We start from the raw sequence: 24,770 nt of genomic DNA, 5'->3' as shown, positions 1-24,770 counted from the left end.
CTCTATAAGGTCACCCCTCAGCTCCAGGGAAACCAGCCCCACTGCAGTGAATTTGAGTAATTTCCAGATCGCATCCCTTCCCTTGCCAATCTAGGATATTGGAGTAATTTTCAGTCAGTATCCCTCCCCTTGCCAATGTGGAATATTTGAGTAATTTTCGGTCAGTATCCCTCCCCTTGCCAACGTGGAATATTTGAGTAATTTTCAGTCTGTATCCCTCCCCTTGCCAATGTGGAATATTTGAGTAATTTTCAGTCTGTATCCCTCCCCTTGCCAATGTGGAATATTTGAGTAATTTTCAGTCAGTATCTCTCCCCTTGCCAATGTGGAATATTTGAGTAATTTTCAGTCAGTATCTCTCCCCTTGCCAATGTGGAATATTTGAGTAATTTTCAGTCTGTATCCCTCCCCTTGCCAATGTGGAATATTTGAGTAATTTTCAGTCAGTATCTCTCCCCTTGCCAATGTGGAATATTTGAGTAATTTTCAGTCAGTATCCCTTCCCTTGCCAATGTGGAATATTTGAGTAACTTTCAGTCTGTATCCCTCCCCTTGCCAATGTGGAATATTTGAGTAATTTTCAGTCTGTATCCCTCCCCTTGCCAATGTGGAATATTTGAGTAATTTTCAGTCAGTATCTCTCCCCTTGCCAATGTGGAATATTTGAGTAATTTTCAGTCAGTATCTCTCCCCTTGCCAATGTGGAATATTTGAGTAATTTTCAGTCAGTATCTCTCCCCTTGCCAATGTGGAATATTTGAGTAATTTTCAGTCAGTATCTCTCCCCTTGCCAATGTGGAATATTTGAGTAATTTTCAGTCAGTATCCCTCCCCTTGCCAATGTGGAATATTTGAGTAATTTTCAGTCTGTATCTCTCCCCTTGCCAATGTGGAATATTTGAGTAACTTTCAGTCTGTATCCCTCCCCTTGCCAATGTGGAATATTTGAGTAATTTTCAGTCTGTATCTCTCCCCTTGCCAATGTGGAATATTTGAGTAACTTTCAGTCTGTATCCCTCCCCTTGCCAATGTGGAATATTTGAGTAATTTTCAGTCAGTATCTCTCCCCTTGCCAATGTGGAATATTTGAGTAATTTTCAGTCAGTATCTCTCCCCTTGCCAATGTGGAATATTTGAGTAATTTTCAGTCAGTATCCCTTCCCTTGCCAATGTGGAATATTTGAGTAATTTTCAGTCTGTATCCCTTCCCTTGCCAATGTGGAATATTTGAGTAACTTTCAGTCTGTATCCCTCCCCTTGCCAATGTGGAATATTTGAGTAACTTTCAGACTGTGTCCCTCCCCTTGCCAATGTGGAATATTTGATTTGGAGATGCCGGTGTTGGAATGGGGTGTACAAAGTTAAAAATCACACAACACCAGGTTATAATCCATCAGGTTTAACACTAGCTTTCGGAGCGACGCTCTTTCATCAGGTGGTTGTGAATGAAGGAGCGTCGCTCCGAAAGCTAGTGTGCTTCCAATTAAACCTGGTGTTGTGTGATTTTTAATATTTGAGGAATTTCAGTCTGTCTTGGGGTAATCTCTGCACACCTAGTTTTAACTCTGCTGCCTTAGTAACGGCCGCTGTAGCAGTGTCCAATCAGAGGAGCGGATGTTGGGAGGTGGGGCGGTTGAGGGCGGGCGCCATTTTGTTTGGCTGTTGCTGCGGCGGCGGTGGCGGAGCGAGCGAGCGTGTTGTTTTCAAATCGCGGAGTCGTTTCTCGTTTTCTTTCTTCCTTTCGCCCCCACAGGTAGCCCAACAGGATGGGCCGAAAGAAGAAGAAGCAGATGAAGCCGTGGTGCTGGTATCCTTAGTGCTGTGTAGCCTCGCTCTTTGCGGCCGCCATTAGACAGTGGCAGGCCGCAGAGACACAAAGACGAGGAAGGCGACCGGGCCTCTGCAGGAGATTTGGGGGGGGTGCGGACTGGGGGCCTTATGAGGCGGTCTCTCGACCCTGATTCCCGGGGAAACTAGACAATAATGAAATGGGACTGTGGTTATAACCAGCAACGTAAGCGACTGGTGTGTTTGGGGCGGAGGAGAGTTAGGGAGAGGTGACCATGTGCAGTTTAGGTGACTGTGGGAAGAATCTTCGAGTAAAAAATGAGGTCTGCGGATGCTGGAGATCACAGCTGAAAATGTGTTGCTGGTCAAAGCACAGCAGGCCAGGCAGCATCTCGGGAATAGGGAATTCGACGTTTCGAGCATAAGCCCTTCATCAGGAAGAAGCCGCCTATGTTTTCACTCTGTAAAATGGCGTCATGGTTTGTTTTTCCTCCTTGCTCAGTTCAGGATAACTCAGTCTTGACTTTATCCCCGATGGCCACGGCCGAAAGAACTGCTGCTTGTTTTAAAACAAAAGCTAGGATAGCGATTCGTGTGTGGAATGGCAAATCTTCATGTTAACAGTACCTTCTAACGCTTTCCTCAAAAAACTCTTGTTTTTATTTTGAACTTCATATTGTCGTTTAAAAACAAAGATAAAATGGGAGATTTCTAAGTAAAGATGCGGCCGTTTAGATGGGCTGCCAATCTGAAGTGTAATGGTTACATGGTAACTTCATTTGGATTAGATTAGATTACTTAGTGTGGAAACAGGCCCTTCGGCCCAACAAGTCCACACCGACCCGCCGAAGCGCAACCCACCCATACCCCTACACATACCCCTTACCTTACACTACGGGCAATTTAGCATGGCCAATTCACCTGACCCGCACATCTTTGGACTGTGGGAGGAAACCGGAGCACCCGGAGGAAACCCACGCAGACACGGGGAGAATGTGTGGATTTTGCACAGTCAGTCGCCTGAGGCAGGAATTGAACCCAGGTCCCTGGCGCTGTCAGGCAGCAGTGCTAACCACTGTGCCACCGTGCCGCCCTGGAGTGACTATTTTTGTCTGCATAGTGTGTTCGTATTCTATTTCTTTTTGTTTCCATTTCCTTGACCACAGATGTCCAGGTACTGTAACAGAGACTTTGATGATGAGAAGATCCTTATCCAGCACCAGAAAGCCAAACATTTCAAATGTCACATATGTCATAAAAAGTTGTACACAGGTCCCGGTCTTGCTATTCACTGCATGCAGGTATCTTACTGGTTAATGTGCCAACATATTTAAGATTATTTTAGTTGAAGTAACACTAAAAATTCCCTATATTTATGTAAATTTTTAAATTTGCAGTTATTGAATATAGGAGAAAGTGAGGACTGCAGATGCTGGAGATCAGAGCTGAAAATGTGTCGCTGGAAAAGTGCAGCAGGTCAGGCAGCATCCAAGGAGCAGGAGAATTGACGTATTGGGCATGATTCCTGAAGAATGCCTCATGCCCGAAATGTCGATTCTGCTCCTTGGATGCTGCCTGATCTGCAGCGCTTTTCCAGCAACACATTTTCAGTTACTGAATATAGTCAATGAGGTAATCGAATTGAACATTAACTGAACTGAGCATAAAAAGAATCAGGGTTGAACATTTTATTTCTAGATTTTTATGCCTCATTACTTCTGAAAAGTTCTAGTAAATTACTTCTAGTAAATGTTTGTTTCTGCATAGTAAGTGTTAAAGCGCAAACAAAACAAATCTTTTTGCATAAATTGTCGGAATAGCCTCCCTTGATTTTCCAATTGTGCACTTTTCTCTGAATAGACTGATGTCGCACCAGTAAATTGGATACTTTAACTGTTTGTGGGCATGTTGAAGCAACTTTTAAGAGTTTAAAGTGATATTTGGGGAGAGTCTTTGAGAACTGCCTTTTTACCGTCTGAGTCCAGTGGAAGGGTGTGAAACAGAATAAGTATGTTTTAAACAGGACGTTGAGACTTCCTTTCATTATAAATAAACTTTTGCATCAGAATAGACTTCCCAGTTGACAAGCAGGCACTGTGTAGGGTTGTGTAATTGTCTTAAATGACTTAGTGCTGTCGTCTATGTATCAGAATTATGTGGTGTTTTGTCGTGTTCTGAATCTCCCTTTGTAGATTATTTTGAATACTTTTACTGTTACGTTTTAATTCAGAGATCTCTGATTAAAATCTTTAAGAAAAGATTCCTGTAGACTGACTTTTTCTCATTTCAGTGCCACTTTAACCCAATTGTTGTTCCTGTCTGATATTATGAAATGTAAACTCTGAATGTGATATTTGTCCTTGAGCATGAAATTTGGTTGGTATTTGCTGGATTTGAAACAGTTCACATTCTGAGGTGGCAAATAGTCCAGCTTGCTAGTGGCTTTAATGAGCACTATGGACACTTAGGTAATGGAAATGATATTAAGTTGAATATTTGCCTACATTGAGTATTGTAATGCTCATTTCCGATTTTAAACTAGTTACTATAGGAACAGGTCACATTGTAATAGACCACAGGGTTTGTTGATCTAATCTTGTTCATTTACAAAGACAAGTGTGGTTAAAGCTGCAGTTTCTTTTTTTTTTGAAACTGCAGTTTCTATTTTTTTGAAAGTTTGGTACAGGATAATTGTAATCAGTTGTCCCTAGTGCACATTTGATTGCAAGTATCTAATTCCAATCCCACCGAAGTAAACTAAGTTTGTTAATAAGCAAACTGCATTCAGTATAACATCAGTTTGCAACTTTGCATTCAACAAGTTCACTGTTTGTTACCTCAACACGTGTTTAAAGTTAGTTTGATATATCTGAGGGGAAAAAAGAGTGGAGATGGGGCCAGGCACTTGGCCTAACATCAAACAAGATGCTTGGATTATAAATTGTCCAGTATAACTGGAGACAGATGAATGGGAAGGAAGTTGTAGAAATGATTCCTTTCTCTCTCTTGCCCCCCCCAGCTTGAGTTTTCCTAACAGGGCAGGACTTTGGCTAAATTTGAGTTAATCAAAATTTCTTATGGTAAATCAATTCAACCTTCCATTATGTTTCAACATACAACCAAATAAGCCTCACTTAAATTGTTGATGACCAGAACCAATCTACCTGGCAAGAAATGTATAATTTGTGTAGTTCAGCATACAGGATCTATAAATGAGCATGCTTAATGTGGGAAATATCTACTTTTTAAATGTTGTTAGAATGTAGAATGTTAGTGCAGTGCAGGCCCTTTGCCCCACAATGTTGCGCCGACGTATGAAATTAATCTTAAGTTCATCTAACCTGCACCATTCCATTATTATCCATATGTATGTCCAATGCACATTTAAATGCCCTTTAACATCAGCGAGTCTACTACTGTTGTGGGCAGAACGTCCCCTCTGTTGGCCTTCACCATCCAAGGATAAAGGTTCTCACTGTCCACCCTATCTAACCCTCTGATTATCTTACATGTCTCGCTTAAGTCACCTCTCAACCTTTGTTGTGTTTTTATTATTTTAATAATTCCAAAAAATGTACAGATACTTTGGTATTATTGTATGATATATGTAGTTTATCTTGGTTAATAGGAATGGGGGCCAAATGTCCATAAGTTACTAACTTTTCTTGTTCATAGATTTGCCAATTCAATGACTACAGAATGTTATTGCTAATCTGTATCCTGGCTGAAGTACGTCACTTATATCCTTGATGTCAGGTCTATTTCTAATAGTATGTAACTATTACAGACCTTTAGCATTAAGAGATTCTCATGTGGAAAAACCCTAGTGCTAAAATGAGTGATTGAAATTCTATGATAGTTGGATTGTCCAGAAAGAATCATTGTTTAACTCATCTGAGAGATTTTGATGCTGAGCATAGAATATAGAAATTTATTTTTCTTTTAAAACACAAGATCCCATGTCTTGAATGTGTTTTATTTTACTCTGGTCTTATTTTGTCACTGGAAATTTTACTAGATTCAAAGCAAGCACATTGTCACCTTGTGATAAAGTGATTAAGATTGGTGGTTGAATGTGAAATTTGCATTTCACTTTAAAACAATCTGAAGAAGTTTGAAATAAATGAGTTGGATTTTTTGCTGCACATACCTGATTCCAAACAAGTTGAGATGAAACAGACCCTGTTTCATTTTAATTAACTTGGTTGATGCGTTCCTCATTAAATGTCATCACCAAATCCAACAGTTAGTTGAGCATTAGTTAAATTTGCTGCTTGTGCAGTCCTCTGGATTCACGAGCGTTCAGTTCCTGAGAATCCCTGTGAATGATGAAATTTGAGAGTAAAGAGTTCAGTTAAAAGAAGGCTAGAAATTTTGCCCATTGAATTTTGTTACTTAGATTTTTGGCACAGATTGGCAAATTTGTAATTTTTGCGGATAGGGGATTTATTACATCATGTGATTTGCAACATTAGCCATCTTTGGAAGGACAAGAGACAGTAAAATTTTTCGGGACTCATTTAGTCTCTGAACCTTATACTGATAACTGTGTCTAATTCCCAGACATCACACTTTATGAAGGCTGCCAAAGCCTTAGAGTGACTAAGCATTTAAATTAGGTAAGGAAATTGAGGCTTGCTTTTGAGAAATGTTTAAGGGGACAACATGATAGCTGTTCAAAATAATACTGGTTTTGGTCAAGCCAATGAGAACCTCTAAACATGAATTTCTGGATTTTAGTTTGGAACAGAGATGGGGCAATATGCGCGTGAGAAAATGTAGCATGTTAAAGACTGAACTACTTGGATCAATCTTTGAGTCAGATATCCTCATTTGATGATAAAATTATTAGTCATGTTTCTTTCTCAGTCCTAGGCTAGTTCTGCAGTTTGTGTGTTATTTCAATTCATGATAATTGATTCAATGCATTAAAAATCTTTTGTACCCTTGGTATTCTTAGTACATTGTCTCAGCAACATTTGAAATTTGTGACTTTTTGTCGTGCATAGGTTCATAAGGAAACGATAGATGCTGTCCCAAATGCAATCCCAGGAAGGACAGATATTGAATTAGAAATCTATGGAATGGAAGGGATTCCCGAAAAGGATATGGAAGAAAGGAGACGATTGCTTGAACAAAAGACTCAAGGTGAATAGTATCATATTCTCTTATCAATTTAATGTTAAAGTAAGTTTCTATTATCTCTCATGGCATGAAGACTCCGCCATTGTTTCCACAAGTGCTTTTCCCAAGCAAGAAAAGACGTTTGTTCCAGTGCCAACTAGAATAAAGTCTTATTTCAAGTTGGGATGGGGGGAGAAAAGCACAATCAGCAAGTTGTAAGGAGAATGAATCACTTTTGTTAGTGTCAGGAAGTTTATTATTCCTGTGGAGTCTTGAAAGTGAATGCTGTTAGCATATTTGACCGTGTATACTTTGCCTTAGGTTTTCTCCCCTCAGACATTTCGGGGCAAAAATTGAGAATGAGAATCTGAGTGCTTTCTCCCTTTTTAAATTACCACTTGAATCATCTCATGGATAAACTGAATCATTGAGGTGACAATTGCCTTGTGACACTGAACTATTCTGTAGACAGATGGGGAAAACAAATCAGGTCATATATATTTGCATTACCCCCTCAAAACCATTTGTGTGCAGTTAAATAATAAATCAGGTAGTCTTATTTTTGGTGATACCTGTTGAGGTGTAATGTTGACTATGATATAGGGAGAACTCCCCTAACCTTGTGGTACGCATGGAATCTTCTACTTTGGAATCTTTAAATGTCTAATCTGGAAGGTAATGCCTCTGATGTCTAAAATTTCCTCAGTACCTGGCTTCTCCTTTAAGACACTCGTTAAAGCTTAATTTTTGACCAAGCATTTTGTCACCAGTAATATCTCCTTGGATGGCTTGATGTAACTTTGTTTTGTGCTTCTGTGAATCGCCTTATGATATTCCATTCATAAGTTGTATTTACATAACTGTTTGCACTGAGTGAATTGAAAATTTTTTTAATATAATTTGTTCAGGCTGGTAAAGAAAGTAACAAATTACACTTCTTGTAGATTATGGAGTTTGATTAAAAACAGTAAATTGTGTTGAGTTGTGATTTTCTTTGACTCCTATTTGTCTTTCTTTTGTGAGGGATGGTTTCAAATGCTCTATCAATCTCACCAGCATTCTATCTTGCCCAAGTGAATGAGAAAGGCCATTAGCTGAATGTGGTCCAGTTTCAATCATGAACACTTTTGCACTTTTTCACTATGATCACTGACTAATGATCCAGAATGGAAACTCTTTGAATAGCCAGTGAGACTACATCACTCTGGCTTACTTAGTGTGAACCATATGTATTTAACTGATCTTGAATTAATTGGATATCTTTCAATGTGGAATTTCAAATGTAGGGCTGTACATTGAATGGATAATTTCATTCTGTAATGTGGCACGAGGCTACAAAGGCTAGGAGTTCCCATGGGTTTAGCTTTTGAACTTCATGGAATTTGCTAAGAGTAGGTCGGGATGGAAGTGCTGTCTTGGGTCTTTTAACATTGAAGAGAGGCATAAATAGTCATAATGGTTGGAAGTTTTGCTGTAAATGCACTATAATAAAACAAAGTTTAGTCTGTTATGTTATTTAGATTAGATTACTTAGTTCGGCCCAACAAGTCCACACCGACCCACCGAAGCGCAATCCACCCATACCCCTACATTTACCTCTTCACCTAACACTACAGGCAATTTAGCATGGCCAATTCACCTGACCTGCACATCTTTGGACTGTGGGAGGAAACTGGAGCACCCGGAGGAAATCCACACAGACATGGGGTGAATGTGCAAACTCCACACAGTCAGTCTCTGGTGCTGAGAGGCAGCAGTGCTAACCACTGTGCTACCGTACCACACCACGTATCTGTGAACCATTTGGGGGACACTGTCCATGTTGTCTGTATTGAATGGTCACCCATGTTGTCTACCTTTCATTAATTCCGTCGTATAAAGATGTCTACTGGAGAATGATAAAAGAAAATATTTGTGGACAGATTAAAGCTGATTACAAATGTGTTGTGCTGAACTTCCTTCCAAGCTGCTTTAAAATGCAAGTGTTCAAACATTTGTATTTTTCACTAGCGGAAAGTCAAAAAAAGAAGCAGAAAGATGATGATTCTGATGAGTTTGATGATGACGATGCAGAAGCTGGGACTTCGTACCAACAGCAAGGGATGCAGCAACCACAGAATTTTGTTTCGAGTATGAACCAGTCAAGCATACACCCTGTATCGGGTGCACCTGGAATTCCTCCAGGTGACACAATCTATTTTATTCCTCCTTAGAACCCCTGCTTTGCTTGACAGAAGTGAGATGATTGAGCTTGTCCTGCTGTATTTACTTTTGGTTCCATTGGGCAAAAGAAAGCATGTGTTTAATTTTACTAATTTAGCAGACGTGTATTGTGGGTTAGAACAATAGAATCCCTAAAGTGTGGAAAGAAACCATTTAGCCAGCCAAGTCTACGCTGACGAGTATTTTTGGATCAGTGTTTACTATGGAGAAGGACAGGAAAGGAATAGAATGTGGGGAAATAGATGGTGACATCTTGAAAAATGTCCATACTACAAAGGAGGCAGTGCTGGATGTCTTGAAACGCATAAAAGTAGATAAATGCTTAGCATCTGGTAAGGTATACCCTAGAACTCTGTGGGAACCTAGGGAAGTGATTGCTGGGCTCTTTGCTTAGATATTTCTATCATCGATAGTCACTGGTGATGTGCTGAAAGTCTGGGGTTTGGCTAATATGGTGCCACTATTTAAGAAGGGTGGTAAGGAGAAGCCGGGGAACTATAGATCGGTGAGCCTGATATCGGTGGTGGGCAGATTGTTGGCGGGAATCCTGATAGACAGGATTTACATGTATTTGGAAGGTGAAGGACTGATTAGTGATAGTCAACATGACTATGTGCGTGGGAAATCATGTCTCTCAAACTTGATTGAGTGTTTTGAATAAGTAACAAAGATTGAGGGCAGAGTAGTTGTGATCTATGTGGACTTTGGTTAGGCATTTGACTAGGTTCCTCATGGGAGACTGGTTAGCAAGGTTAGGTCTCATGGAATGTAGGGAGAACTATCTATTTGCACACAGAACTGGTTCAAAATTGGAAGTCGGAGGGTTGATTTTCACCCTGGAGGCCTGTGACCTGTGCTGTGACACAACGATCGGTACTGGGTCCACCACTGTTCATCATTTATGTAAATAATTTGGATGTGACATAGATATAGTTAGTAGATTTGCAGAAGACACCAAAATTAGATGTGTAGTGGACAGTGAAGAAGGTTACCTCAGATTACCATGGGATTTTGGTCAGATGGCCCAATGGACTGAGGAGTGGCAGAAGGAGTTTCATTTAGATAAATGTGAGGTGCTGCATTTTGGGAAAGCAAATCTTAACAGGACTTATACAGTTAATGGTTAGGTCCTAGAGAGTGTTGCTGGACAAAGAGACCTTGGAGTGCAAGTTCATAGCTCCTTGAAAGTGGAGTTGCAGGTAGATAGGATAGTGAAGAAGGTGTTTGGTATGCTTTCCTTTATTGGTCAGAGCATTGAGTATAGGAGTTGGGAGATCATGTTGTGGCTGTACAAGATATTGGTTAGGTCACTTTTAGAATATCGTGTTCAGTTCTGTTCTTCCTATCGGAAGGATGTGCTCAGAAGATTTACAAGGATTTTACCAGAGTTGGAGGATTTGAGCTGTAGGGAGTGGACAAATAGGCTGGCGCTGTTTTCCACGGAGTGTCTTGAGGCTGCGGGTTGACTTTATAGAGGTTTACAAAATTGCGAGAGGCATGGATAGGGTAAATAGACAAAGTCCTTTCCCTGGGGTGGGTGAGTCCTGATCTAGAAGGCATAGGTTTAGGGTGAGAGGGGAAAGATATAAAAGGGACCTAAGGGACAGCATTTTCTTTGACATCAGGCACATTCCTTGATCGGAGTGTTCCAGGATTGTTTGTGAATTTAGTCTTTATACGGCTGCATTTATTTTTTTCAGGGATGCCACCAGTGGTCCCAGGTGTTCCTCCCATGATGCCAGGAATGCCACCAGTAATGCCAGGAATGCCTCCAGGGTTAGTGTTCTCAACTTATTTAATGGCACGAGTTTGCTCTTATGTCCTGGTCTTGTCTTTGTATATTAATTGTGTGATATAAGATGAGCTCGCTAGGCTCTCATTACCCCTGCTTCCCAGCATTAAGTTGGGAAATGATGCTTCCTCAAATCCAGATTTCTAACTGCCTGATGTTTGCTCAAAATGATTTAAATTTGTGAATTGTGAGAAATGAATTTCCATTTAAAGGAAGTTCTGATCTGTTTTCTGCCTTAACTTTATGGGTTCCATGTGAGTTACTTTGATGTCTTTCCAAATTGCCCATTATTTACCAGTGGGTTTTGACCCAAAGTTGTGTGAAATAGATGCAGTTTCAGCTACAGGCGCTGATAGAAATCAGATACAATAACTCTGGCTGGCTTCCCACTGCCATTCACCTTAACCTGGTATGCAAAGGCAGTTTTAGCCCCCAAAATCTAAATTGCATTGTTGATGTCTGTACTTCCTAAGCATCACTGAGTCCTTATCTTTATATTCAATCTTGATTTTGAAATATGATTTATGTTTACTCCTTGTTATAACAGGATGATGCCCATGGGTGGAATGATGCCTCCAGGACCTGGAATGCCACCCATGATGCCAGGCATGCATCCTGGTGGGTATTTGAAAACAGTTGGCAGCAATTTAGGTCTGTATGCAGAGAACCTTGGCATCAAGTTATTTAGAGCAATACATAAATGTACTGTTATGTCCCAAAGCACTTATTTCCATATATTGATATGATTAATCAAATTTAGCTTTGGTAGCAAATAATTTCTCTTTGAAAGAGAGATGCTTTTTGTACATGCTGCATTTCTACTTGCATATGCTCACCTAAATGTCTCATATCTGCCTTTAATAACTTCGTGACCAGTAAATTATGTAAAATCATTTTGTAAAACAATTTTTAAAAAATAATCCTGTCTTTATACCAATTACTGTGAAATCATAGAATTAGACATAAAATCCACATAATACATTTTCTAGGTGTCTGGTAATCTTTAATGGGGGCACTATTTAGTTACAGTTGAGCCTGTGGCTTCTGTCTTCTACCATTTGATGTACATGCAGGTCCCTCTATCCACTGCTATAGCAGTACTAATCCACTTTAAGGAAAATACAGCTTGTCTAGACTTGAGTGATGCCACAGAAGATCCAATGGTATTTTAATTTTTAAAAGAAAGCACCTTATGTCAGAAAAAAATCTCAAACTTCTAAACCAGTTGGACAGAGAATTGAGCGTGAGTAATTAACAAGTCCAAATGATTGTTCCCTACCTGGAAAAAGCACCAATAAAAAATGTTGTGCAACCAATCAGATGAAGTCTATTGTAATAACAGGTGGGACTTGAACCCTGGCCTCCTATTCCAGAGGTATGGGCATTCTCTTTGTACCACAAATCCTCGCAAATGTCTTTAACTGTAACTGTCTTCAGCTGTTTCATCAATGACCTTCCCTCATCCATAAGGTCAGAAGTGGAAATAAATTGTTTTCACTACTATTTGCAACTCCTCAAGTAGTGATTCGCTGCATACCAATGCCTGCATACAAGAAGACCCAGCCACCATTCAAGCTTGGACTAAAGTGTGTTGCAGATTTTGCTTGTCAATTAAGTACCAAACACTGACAATCAATGCATGACATACAACAGGATTGCCCTCACTACGTTGCCACCACATGAAAATCCTCAGGGGTTGTTATTAATCAAATTCTTGTGTAACCAGCATTTTAAATAGTGTGGTTATAAGAGCAGGTCAGGCACTGGGAATTCTTCAGTGGGTATGTTGACTATTAAATTCGCAGGCATTCCTGGCACCAGCAAGAAGTCAGTAGATTAATTGTTTAGTCTTTTGTCAGTTTGTATGTGGTTTGGGAAGCCTTTTATCCAGGATAAACCAGTACTTGATTGGCAGCTCATTCATCACCTTAATAATTCACTTGCTTCCCACTAGTACACAGTGGTTATCTTAAATACACTGCAGGAATTCAGTGTACTTTGACAGCACCTTTCAACTTTCAGTCATTGCTGTGTGAAAGGACAAGGGAGGTTACCCAGGTATATGGGAGCATCACAGTCTGCAAGTTTCCCTTCAAGTCACATATCATCCTGGCTTGAAACTATCACCATTGCCTCTGTAATTGTGCTAAAATCATGGAACTCCCTCATGTACAGCATTGGCTGTATCTCGACCATATGGCATGCATTAATTCAAAAAGATAGCTCACCATTTTCTCTAGGATAATTGGAAATGGGCAATAAATGCTGGTCTTCACAACAACATTTCACTTGAACGAATTTTAATTTTCAACTTTCTTCATAATTCTACTATTTATTGCCTCCCCTGCAATGAATATGGCATTTATCCTATAATTGAGTTTTCAAAGCTCTACTTGATATTTCTACATTAACGAGTCAAATACTGCACTCTGCTGATACAACAACTGCAACTTTGCCAACATTCTCTGCCAATTTAGCCTATTTTTTTATTTGCCCCTGTAAATTAAACTCTAAACTCTTCACCTCATGTTCTTATACTTTTGCACCTATTATCTACATTTGAATATTAGTGTTTTCAGGAAGAGTTTCTTAGAGATAAGGGAATCAAAAAGTATGAGGAGAAAGTGGGAACAGGGTACTAAATAGGAAAGTCAGCCATGACATTGAATGACAGAACAGGCTTAAAGGACCACTAATTCTAAATTTTGTAAGATTTCTGTTCCTCAGTTCATCTAATTTCTTCCACTGTAATTGATAATAAATTCTGAGCTTTATCTATCCTGATAAATATTTGAAGACACTACTGATGCAGAATATTCAATGTCTGGTGACCATTTACAGTCTCCATATAAATCAGTGATGGTTGTTGGTGAGTAAGTAAGTAAATTGAGTCAAATGAACTTGGATTTCTGAACAGTATTCTTTGTATTTAGTAAGTATTTTGTAGCAATTAATTGAAGTTCTAGATTGCACCTTAACTATTTTGCAAGGCTTTAAGTCTTGATTGATTTCTTTCTAATAGTTTTCTTGTATCATTCCAGGTATGCCACCGCCTGTTCCACGTCCAGGTGGACCATCAATGACCCAGTCGCAGCCGGTGGTTCCACCTGGTTTACCCAGTCGAGCACCATTACCTGGACCTAGTCCACAGCCTCCCATTGCAAAGCCACTCTTCCCCAGTGCCGGCCAAGTAAGCACGTGTTAATGGGCATTATCAGTGTTGGAATATCTTGTTTACCTGTGAAATATCAGTGCACCATGACTGTTTCCTGATGTGTAAATAACTTTAGTCTCTATCTGGTCTAGATGAGGTCTACAAGTATTCAGGGTTCTCTGTAAACTGTTTAATAGGAAATTTAAGTGCCACTAGGTTTTAATGCATTTAATTTCTGACAGTCACCCTTATAGTGTAGAGTACTGGCAGCTGATGAGGATTTTCATTGTCTGCTCTTTTTATGCTTCAGATGGGGACTCGTGTTTCGAGCACAACTACAGCCTCCACAACAGCTTCATCAAATTCGGCAAATCTCTCAACTTCCTCTAAACCTCTGTTTCCTAGTGCAGCACAAGTACGCAGGCAGATTCCATCAATTCTGGTGTTAGACTAATTCACAGTGCTTCACTTGCCAGAATAATTCTTGAGCATGCTATAAACTAGCTTTAGAGGCTTTTGGAGTGTGTATGGGCTGTGCAATGCTAATCTGGTGTAGTGTGCTGTACTACTTTGTAGAGTTAGCATTTCTATATAAAAAGCAATCACAAATACACATCCGGCAGCTTTATATCTGCAGATACTGCTGAAGGTTTGCCAGTTTAAATTGAGCTATTTATTCTAAATTTCACTTTTTTTGGTTCCTCTAATGCTTCTGAGGATACTTAATCTGAATTGTCAGTACAATTGAAACTTGTAAACCTGCATTTTTAGAATAGCATGTTTTTTATGAAAATTAAACCGCTTTGCTTGTGGCTTGGTTTTGATTTTTATTTTGGGATATGCAATTAATCTAACTTGTGGTGTTCGTTCAACAGAGCCAGCAATCTGTTTCTGGACCTGTGGGTACGGATTTTAAACCCCTCAACAGCACGCCTGCTACTACTGCAGAACCTCCAAAGCCCACATTCCCAGCATACACGCAGTCAACAGCTACTGCTACCAGCACGTCAAGCAGTTCTACAGCTAAACCAACCATCCCTGTAACTAGTAAGCCTGCCACTCTAACCACAACTAGTGCAACTAGTAAGTTGATCCATCCAGATGAGGATATATCACTGGTAAGTGTGTAAGTCATTTTTCAAACATTGAAACAAAATCCTTTTGTCTTAACTGGATTTAACTTGTGTGCCAGACTGATATTTTTTAAAAAAGTAATGGGTTTTAAACTTATATCGCTTTAAAGAAAACTAATGCACTTGTGCAATTTTCTTTTATCTGCCGCTTAGGAGGAAAGGCGAGCTCAGTTTCCAAAGTACCAGCGTAACATCCCTCGGCAAGGCCAGACACCCCTGGGGCCACCACCAGTTGGGCCAATGGGTGGCATGATACCACCACAGCAAGGAATACCGCCTCAGCAACCAGCAATGAGACCTCCAATGCCACCTCCAGGTTAAAAAGCTTTCTGCTTTTTTGTAGATTCTAGTAATGTGGTTTAGTTATATTTGTTACAAATAAGCATAAAATTGCTCAGTGGTTCTGGGGCCTTTGTTAATCTTGCACCCATATATATGACCTCAATAGCTGGTTACTCTTTTGTGAACCTTTTTATTTATGCTGGGTTCACTGTGTGCCATGACTATATGCACCTTGTACAAGGTGGTGATGTAATTATTTAAATGGCATTGAATTGATGTCTAGTGTGAAAACCTAAATAAGAGTTCTGAGATCAATGAATGAGAGAATCTCCTGTGACTATTTCCTCTGCAAAACAGATATACAGCTTTGAATACTGTTGTGGGCAATTTCCTCTCAGATTTCTGGGGTGGCAGAACTGATGAATGAGGAGAATTTACATCGGTTAGAATATATTCACTTGGGTTCAGATGAATTGGTGGGGGGTGGAGGAATTTCAGAAACCTATAGAATTCTAATAGGGCTAGATAGGGTGGATGCAAGAAGGATGTTCGGGATGGCAAGGGAGTCCAGAGCCAAGGGTGACAGTCCAAAGATACGAATAAACTGTTCAGGACTGAAATAACTGTTCAGTGAGTCTGTAGAATTTGATACCATGGAAAACAATTGAGGCCAAAGATGAAGATTTGATAAAGGAGTTAACCATTTGGGTTAAAGGGATCAATGGATATGGGGGAAAGTGAGAACAGGCTGTTGAGTTGGATGATCACCCATGATCATACTGAATGGTGGAGTAAGTTTAAAGGATAGAATTGACTATTGCTTCTGTTCTTTTTTTGTTTCTGTGATTTGTTGGTAGAGCTATTCATTAAATCCCTTGCATGCCCATTCCACGTATCCCTAAACGTTTTCCCCGTCAAGCAAGTGTTTACCAAAATCTTTAGAATGTCAATATTGAATCATATTTGGCTAGAATTTCCTCCCATTTGAGAGAGGATAGCAGCAACTTCAATGGAGGCTGGATGATTGTATTTGAGCTTGTGTTAGACAGATGTTTGATGTAAACATTTTTTAAGGATCTGTCAGTTGAGGCTATAATTAGATTAGTTTTGATTAAATGGCAGATCAGGCTGTGGGGCGAAGTGGCCTAAAGTGAAACCTAGAAATTAGGTACAAGAATAGCTATCCAGCCCTCTGAGTCTGCTGCACCATTCGGTAGAATCGTGGCTAATCCTCTTGACCAAATGCCATGTTCCTACTTGCTCTCCCTATTCCTCGAAGCTTTAAAATCTAAGCACATGTCTGTATCTTGTTTGAATATAATCAGCGATTTGGCCTCCATAGCCTTCTGTAGTAGAGAATTCCCCAACGGGAACAACCCTTTGCGTGAAGGCATTTTTCCTCATCTTGATCCTAAATGGCCTACTTAATATTATGAGACTGTGTCCTCGATGCTAGACTCCCCAGCCAGGGAAAAGTCCTCCCTGCATCCAGTTTGTCAAGCCCTGTTAGAATTTTATACGTTTGAATCAGATCGCTCATTCTTCTAAACCAATCTCTCCTCATAGGACAGTCCTGCCACCCCCGGTTTCAGCCTCGTGAACGTCCGCTGCACTCCCTCTATGGCAAGTATTATCTTTATTGGGCGGGGAGACCACATCTGTGCACGATATTCCAGGTGTGGTCTCATCAAGGCCTTGTGTAACTGCATTAAATGAGACTATTTCTGAACGCAAAACCTCTTGAAATGAAGGTCAATGTACCATTTACCTTTCTAATTGCTTGATCTACATGGCTGTCTGTTTTGGTGTACAAGGAGACCCAGATCCTTTTGTGCATCCACGTTTCCCAGTGTGTCACCGTTTAAATGATTTTCTGTCTTTGTTTTCACACTAAAGTTTATAACTTCATGTTTAGCCTTGGTTGTTTGTCTACTGATTGTTGCCCACTCAACTAGTCTAAATCATCTTGAAGCCTCTTTTCTCTCTCCTCAACACTCAGCCCAGTAGTTTTGACATCAGCAAACTTGAGAGTGCTGCTTTTTGTGCCCCCCATTGTGAATGGCTGGGACCCAAACGCTGATCCTTGTGATATTTCATTACTTACTGCCAGCCACCAGGAAAATGATCCACTTTTTCATGTCAGAATTCTCAATCCATAACCAATATATTACACTTATACTGTATCAAAACCTGCCTGAAAATCGAGATGCATCACGTCATTGATTCTCCCTTATCTATTAATCTAATTACATCCTCAAAAGACCGCAATAGATTTGTTACACTTGACTTGCCTTTCCTAAACCCATGTTGGCTTTGTCCAATCCTGTTAATACTTTCCAAGTGTTCTGTTGTTATGTATCTTATAATAAACTCCAGTATTTTCTCCACAAATGATTTTATGGTTTCTGATCTGCAATTCTATTTGTAAAACTATTCCTCCATTTTAATTACCATCTTCCACTTTGTAGAAGAGTCGCCAAAACCAAATCTGTAGACTTTTAGAGGATGACTGCCACCAGTGGAAGCTTGGGGCATAGAAAATACAAACAGGAGTAGGCCATTTGGTGCATTGAATCTGCTCCGCTGCTGTATAGGATCATGGCTGTTCTGGCACTCCTCATATCCAGTTTACTGCCCTATCCCCATAACCCTCATGTTTCCCCTACTGATCAGAAATCTATCTCCACCTTAAATATACTCGAGGACTCTGCCTCCACAGCTCTGTGGCTCCGAAGACATTCTCATGAAACATTCACTAAGTATTTGCTTTGTCTTACCCCTTAAGAATTGTGTTTCAATGCGATCACCCCTTACCCTTAGCAAATTTAATCCCAACCTATTTAGCCTTTGCTCATATGACAATCCCTCCATCCCAGGGATCATCTGAGTGAACTTTCTCTGAACTTCCTCCAATGAAATGATGTTATTCCTTTAAATCAGGACACCAAAACAGCACTTAAAACTCAAGATTTGCTCTCATCAGTACCTTGCACAGTTGCAGCAAGATTTCTTTACTCTTATGCTCCAACCCCCTTGAAATAAGGGCCAAAATTCCAATAAACTTTGAATACCTGCTGCACCTGTGTGCTAGCTTTGTGCTTCATGTGGAGGTATCTCTGTCCTTTTGTGTTGGAACTTGCTGCAGTTTTTCTCCATTGGCGTAATATTTTTGTGAGCAGCATGGTGGCACAGTGGTTAGCACTGCTGCCTCACAGCGCCTGAGACCTGGGTTCAATTCCCGCCTCAGGCGACTGTGTGGAGTTTGCACATTCTTCCCGTGTCTGCATGGGTTTCCTCCAGGTGCTCCGGTTTCCTCCCACAGTCCAGAGATGTGCAGGTTAGGTGAATTGGCCATGCTAAATTGCCCATAGTGTTAGGTGAAGGGGTAAAGGTAGGGGAATGGGTCTGGGTGGTTTGCACTTCGGAGGGTCGGTGTGGACTTGTTGAGCTGAAGGGCCACACTGTAAGTAATCTAATCTAATTTTGCTCTCTAGTTCTCCCTTCCAAATTAACAACATATTTTCCTAAGTTATACTCTGTTTGCCCTCTTAACCTATTAATATTTCTTTGTATGGTGTAAATATTCCTCTCTCAAACTGCCTTTTCACTGATGTTATCTGCGAATTTGGCTATAGTATTTTCACTTCCTTCCTCCAAGTCATCAACATTTATTGTAAATAGTTGTGGTTCAAGCATTGTCCCTATGGAACGCTACTGATTATGGTTGCCAATCTGAAAAATAGCCCCTTATTCGATTGGCAGTTTCCTGACCATTAGTCAATTCTCTGTTCATGCCAATATCCTACCCTGGACGCCATGGACTCTTATGACTTAATCTTTTAAAAGGAGCCTCATCAAATGCCTTCTGGAAGTCCAAATACAACATATCCACTGATTTCCCCTCTATCCGCTTTGGTTGAGACTTCCTCAAAATTCTTAAATTAGTTGGGCACCATTTCCCTTTCAGAAAGCCATGTTGACTGTACTTGATTTAGATTATGAATTTCCAAATGTTCAGCTATTACGCCCTTACTAATTGATTCAATCGTTTTTCCAACAATACATTTTTTGGCTAATTAGCCTAGAGCTATCCATTTTTGGACTCCTTGCCTTTTTGAATAGGGGTGTCATATTAAAAGTTTTTCAACCCCTGGTACTTTGACAGAATCCAATGACTTTTGGAGAGTTACAACCAATGCATCCACTATCTCTGTTGCTGTCTCTTTTAGGATCCTAGAATAAAAGCCGTCAAAGCCAGGGTATTTACCTGCCTTTAGCACCATTAGCTTGTCGAATACTAGTTTGTGGCTACCTTCCTCCATTCTATTCTTTGTATTAATAGAATCTTTGAAGTATCTTCTGCCATAAAGGCAAATGCGAAATGTCTGTTTAACTCCCCTCTGCTGTTTCCTTGTTCCTCTTAGCCGCCGCCACCGATTCATTTTCTAAGAGGTCTGTGTTCACTTTGACCTCACTGTTGCTTTTTATATTATTAAAAGAAACTCATTTTTTATTTATCGCTAGCTTCCTCTCAGTTTAATTTGTCTTTTTTTTGGTAGTCCTTTGTTGGTTTCTGAATTTGCCTCAGTCTTTGGGGCTATCACTGACTTTTTACTTCCTTTTATATGCCTTTCAACTTTAAACTTTCCTTCACTTCCTTGGTTCCTTCCTATTTTTGCTGAGTGTCATGAATTACCTCCTTCAGTGTCTGCCACTGCTTGCTTACTGTTATTCCTGCTAATCTATTCTCCCAGTTCACTTTAGCTAACTCTTTCTTCAATTCATTGTAATTCTTTTATTTAAGTGAAATGCACTTGTTTCCAGATCAAGTTTCTCATACTATATCTGAAAAATAAATTCTGTGCTACAGTATTACAATTACTAATTCTAAGTGGGTTTTTTTTAACTCTGGTCATTTAAAAACCTGCCTCATTATCCATGACCAGATCCAAGAAGCCTGCTCCCTTAGTTGGCTCCATGTCCCATTGTTCTAGTTGTGTCTATCTAGCGGTGGTGAGGACTGCAGATACTGGAAAGTCAGAGTCGATAAAGTGCAGAGCAGGAAAAAGCAGCATCAGAAGAGCAGAAAAGTTTGTTTCAGGTTGGGACCCTTCATCAGAATTGAAATGTTGACTCTCCAGCTCTGCTGTTTGACTTGCTCTTATCGGCTCTGCATTTTATCACATCTAGTTATATCTATCTCCTTGTGAATTTAATGCTTTCAATGGCAGAGCATCCCACAGACTTCCCACGTTCTGGGAAATTGCTTGGCCCTATAAGAACTACCCTGCATCCTAAGACTGTAACCCATTGTTCTAGATTCCCTTCCTGCATTTACCCTGTCTAGTAGTCTCAGAAGTTTTGTTTTCGAGATCTCTTCTCCCCTTCCACACCACCAAAGTGTTTCTAAATTCCAGTAGATGTAGTTCTTAACTAATCCAGTCTCTCTCAGTAGGCCGATGCTACCATTCAGCACAGCAAGCTGGTAAACTTCTGTTGCACTTCCTCCGTAGCGAGAGCAACCGCCACCCTAGCATTCTCAAAAAATGGATTTGTCAAGCATGATTTCCCTTTCATACATCCAGGATGATTCAGCCCAATCCCCTCATTGGTTTCCAAGTGCTCTGCTGTTAAATCTTTTATAGTTGACACGAGCACTTTCCCTTACCACTACCGTAGAGTCGTAGAGATGTACAGCATGGAAACAGACCCTATGGTCCAACCATTCCATGCTGACCGGCTATCCCAACTCAATCTAGTCCCACCTGCCAGCACCCGACCTATATCCCTCCAAACCCTTCCTATTCATATACCCATCTAAATGCCTCTTAAGTGTTGTAGTTGTGCCAGCCTGCACCACATCCTCTGGCAGCACATTCCACACACTTACCACCCTCTGCGTGAAACAGTTGCCCCTTCGATCTCTTTTATATCTTTATCCTCTCACCTGAAACCTATGCCGTCTAGTTCTGGACTCCCCGACTCCAGGGAAAAGACTTTGTCTATTTATTCTAACCATGCCCCTCATAATTTTGTAAACCTCTATCCCCTCAGCCTCCGACTCTCAAGGGCAAACAGCCCCAGCCTGTTCAGCCTCTCCCTGTAGCTCAAATCTTCCAACCCTGGCAACATCCTTGTAATTCCTTTCTGAACCCTTTCAAGTTTCACAACATCTTTCCAATAGGAAGGAGATCAGAATTGCACACAATATTCCAACAGTGGCCTTACTAATGTCTTGTACAGCCGCAACATGACCTCCCAACTCTTGTACTCAATACTCTGACCAATAAAGCATACCAAACGCTGCCTTCAGTATCCTATCTAACTGTGACTCCACTTTCAAGGAGCAATGAACTTGTGCTCCAAGGTATTTTTGTTCAGCAGTACTCCCTAAGACCTTACCATTAAGTGTATAGGTCCTGCTAAGATTTGCATTTGTCTGAATTAAACTCCATCTGCCACTTTTCAGCCCATTGGCCCATCTGGTCCAGATCCTGTTGTAATCTGAGGTAACCCTCTTCGCTGTCCAATACACCTCCAATTTTGGTGTCATCTGCAAACTTACTAACTACTTCTTGTGCTCACATCCAAATCATTTATGTAAATGACAAAAAGTAGAGGGCCCAGCCCCGATCCTATTGGCACTCCACTGGTCACAGGCCTCCAGTCTGAAAAACAACTCTCCCCCACCACCCTTTGTCTTCTACCTTTGAGCCAGTTCTGTATCCAAATGGCTAGTTCTCCCTGTATTCCATGAGATCTAACCTTGCTGATCAGTCTCCCTTGGGGAACCTTGTCGAATGCCTTACTGAAGTCCATATAGATCACATCTACTGCTCTGCCCTCATCAATCTTCTTTGTTACTTCTTCAAAAAAACTCAGTCTTTAAGTTTGTGAGACATGATTTCCCACGCACAAAGCCATATTGACTACCAGTGCTTCTAATATTTCTACGGTAATTTCCTCTGGGAGTTAGATTTTCAGGGCATATGATTTCAGTCTTCTATCTCATTAACGTCCCTAGCATATTTTTGTACTAAAACTGATTTCCTTTAATCCCTCTCTCACTGGATCTTAACTTCCTTAAGTGTTCCATTTTTCTGCCCTTTTTTGTTCCTTATAATTTCTCTTGTTTCTGATTATAACATTTGACTTTTAATTATTTATTTTTCACATTTATAAAAGCTTATGTAGTCCGTTTTATGCTTCCTTCAATCGTACATTCCACTTACGTTCCCTTCTTGATCAAGCTTTTGTCTTTTTTTTTGTATTCTAAAATGCTTCCAATCCTTAAGCATGCTGCTGCTTTTCTCGCAATTTTGTATGCCTTCTGTATTGGATCTAATACTGTCCCTAATCTATTTATAAGTTTTCAGCCACCTTTTTTCCTTTTTTTGTCAGACAGGAATGAATAACTGTTGTAATTCAGGCACGTTATTTACTTATTGACCAATGCCTATCCACTGCCAGTCCTTTTCATTAGGTTCCCGAATCCCTTCCTGCCAACTTGTACTTCATAGCTTCCCTTTATTTAGATTGTTATTCGGATTTGCCTACATCTATCTCCGTCTTAATTAGGAACTCTATCATATGTAGTCACTATTTCTCAAGGGACTAAAATGAGTTAATCCTTTCTTGTTTGCGCAGTACCACACTCTAGATAGTTTTGGTTCCTTAATGTATTGGTCTAAAGAATCATGTTCTCACTGCAGAGAATTGTCATTCATAAAATCACTGCTAGTTTGGTTTGTTAAGTCAAGAGAGATTGAAGTCACCCATGATTACAGTTTTATCCTTATTGTGTGCTGCCTTCCATTATATTTTCACTACTTTTGGAGGGCCAATAGACAGCCCCAGACAATGTTTTCTGCCTTGTCTGTCTGAACTAAAATATCCTGGGTTATCTATAGTGAGAATATGAAACTGTAGTGCATTAACATTGCCAATTGGCTAAAAGGTGTAGAGTTCAAGCAGAATTTGAAAAAGTCAAATTTAGCAGCTTGACAGGTGTTTATATTAATATTCTCTTCTGTTCTCAGGTCAGTATGGTGGTCCGCCACAGGGCATGCCAGGCTACCTCCCAGGTGGCATGCCTCCGTATGGACAGGGACCTCCAATGGTGCCCCCTTACCAAGGCGGACCCCCTCGGCCACCAATGGGAATGTCAGGAATGAGGCCCCCTGTAATGTCACAAGGGGGTCGCTACTGAAGCTGGTGTACCTACGTTAATAGGTTTGGAGATTCAACCTTTTCTCAACTTGCTGTTAACTAGACAAGCTTCAGTGAATATAAGTGACTTTAACTTTTTTTTAAAGAAAAACCTGGTAAACCTCTTCTGTCTGCTAATGATGACCACAAAAACGTGCAAAACCCTGGGACGTGCTGTTGTTTGATCTCAGTAGCGGGGAAACGAAAGAATATTCTTGAAAGCAAAATCTTGATGAGTGCCCTTCCCAATTCCCCCTCCCTCTAAACCACCTCTTCCCCTCCCTCTCCCTCCTCTTCTCCCCCTCCCCCTCCTTCCTCTTCTCCCCCTTCTGCCCCACCCTTCCCACCTGAGTCCCCATGTAATTGCAATTCATGTTGTATAGCTTCTTCTCTCATGTTTCATCTAGGTTTTTAGAAGTGAAGTATAATAAATATGGTCCATTTATATAATAAAAAATATTGAAGGCGCTGGAGTTACATGAACATACAGTACCACCTTTAAAGGCAAGTTCTGTAAATTAAAATTTGCTTTTGTATTAAAAACAAAAGTGAGGCCTTCGCAGCACTCTAAGTGCTGTTGGACTTTACTGTCCCCAACATTGTTTGGTGAGGGCTTCTGGTGTAATTGCTTGTTGCAGCACCAAATTTGTGTTCAGTTGAGTTTTGATTATGTAACTGTTCGACGTACCTCGTATCCAGGGTTCAAAGAGACCATTTAGAACCTGAATAGGTCGTACCTGATTTCTTAATTTCTGTATTGTTGTAAAGCTCATTGTAATAAAACTTGATGGAAACATTAATGTTGCTTTATTCATGACCAGCTATGGATCACTGCTTCAAGGTTTGTACCACTGCATGATACTGCAATTTAGTGCAAAAATAAAAGTAAGAGCATTGGAGGGGGAATTTATTGTTTATGCTTTTGAATGAACCAATATTTAAATCTGTTTATCTCTCTGCATGCTTTAATTTAGCCCAGTACACATTTAAATCGTTCATATTTGTGGCAAACTAGGTCAATAAGCAACTGAAAAACAATATATATAAAAACCTTTCTGAAAAGATT

General features: G+C 40.3%; 1 protein-coding gene across 8 annotated transcripts; it reads left to right on the top strand.

Annotated features, from left to right (window-relative positions):
- Window positions 1–1,641: 1,641 nt before the first annotated feature.
- On the top strand, window positions 1,642–24,504 carry LOC132827907 (BUB3-interacting and GLEBS motif-containing protein ZNF207-like). Of its 8 annotated transcripts, none has more exons than XM_060844701.1 (12): window positions 1,642–1,807; window positions 2,963–3,089; window positions 6,798–6,936; window positions 8,923–9,096; window positions 10,836–10,911; window positions 11,475–11,545; window positions 13,969–14,117; window positions 14,392–14,496; window positions 14,957–15,199; window positions 15,368–15,530; window positions 17,063–17,119; window positions 23,536–24,504. In XM_060844701.1, exons 1-12 carry the CDS (start codon window positions 1,767–1,769, stop codon window positions 23,703–23,705), a joined length of 1,515 nt encoding a protein of 504 aa, XP_060700684.1. In that variant the 5' UTR covers window positions 1,642–1,766; the 3' UTR covers window positions 23,706–24,504. The 8 variants fall into 8 exon arrangements, with proteins under 8 accessions (XP_060700684.1, XP_060700683.1, XP_060700688.1 ...); XM_060844700.1 differs by having other exon boundaries at window positions 11,475–11,578; XM_060844705.1 differs by lacking the exon at window positions 14,392–14,496.
- Window positions 24,505–24,770: the final 266 nt, after the last annotated feature.

This window comes from Hemiscyllium ocellatum, chromosome 25, assembly GCF_020745735.1.
Source record: "Hemiscyllium ocellatum isolate sHemOce1 chromosome 25, sHemOce1.pat.X.cur, whole genome shotgun sequence".
Taxonomy (NCBI): domain Eukaryota; kingdom Metazoa; phylum Chordata; class Chondrichthyes; order Orectolobiformes; family Hemiscylliidae; genus Hemiscyllium; species Hemiscyllium ocellatum.
This window is presented reverse-complemented; position numbering and strand designations above follow the sequence as displayed.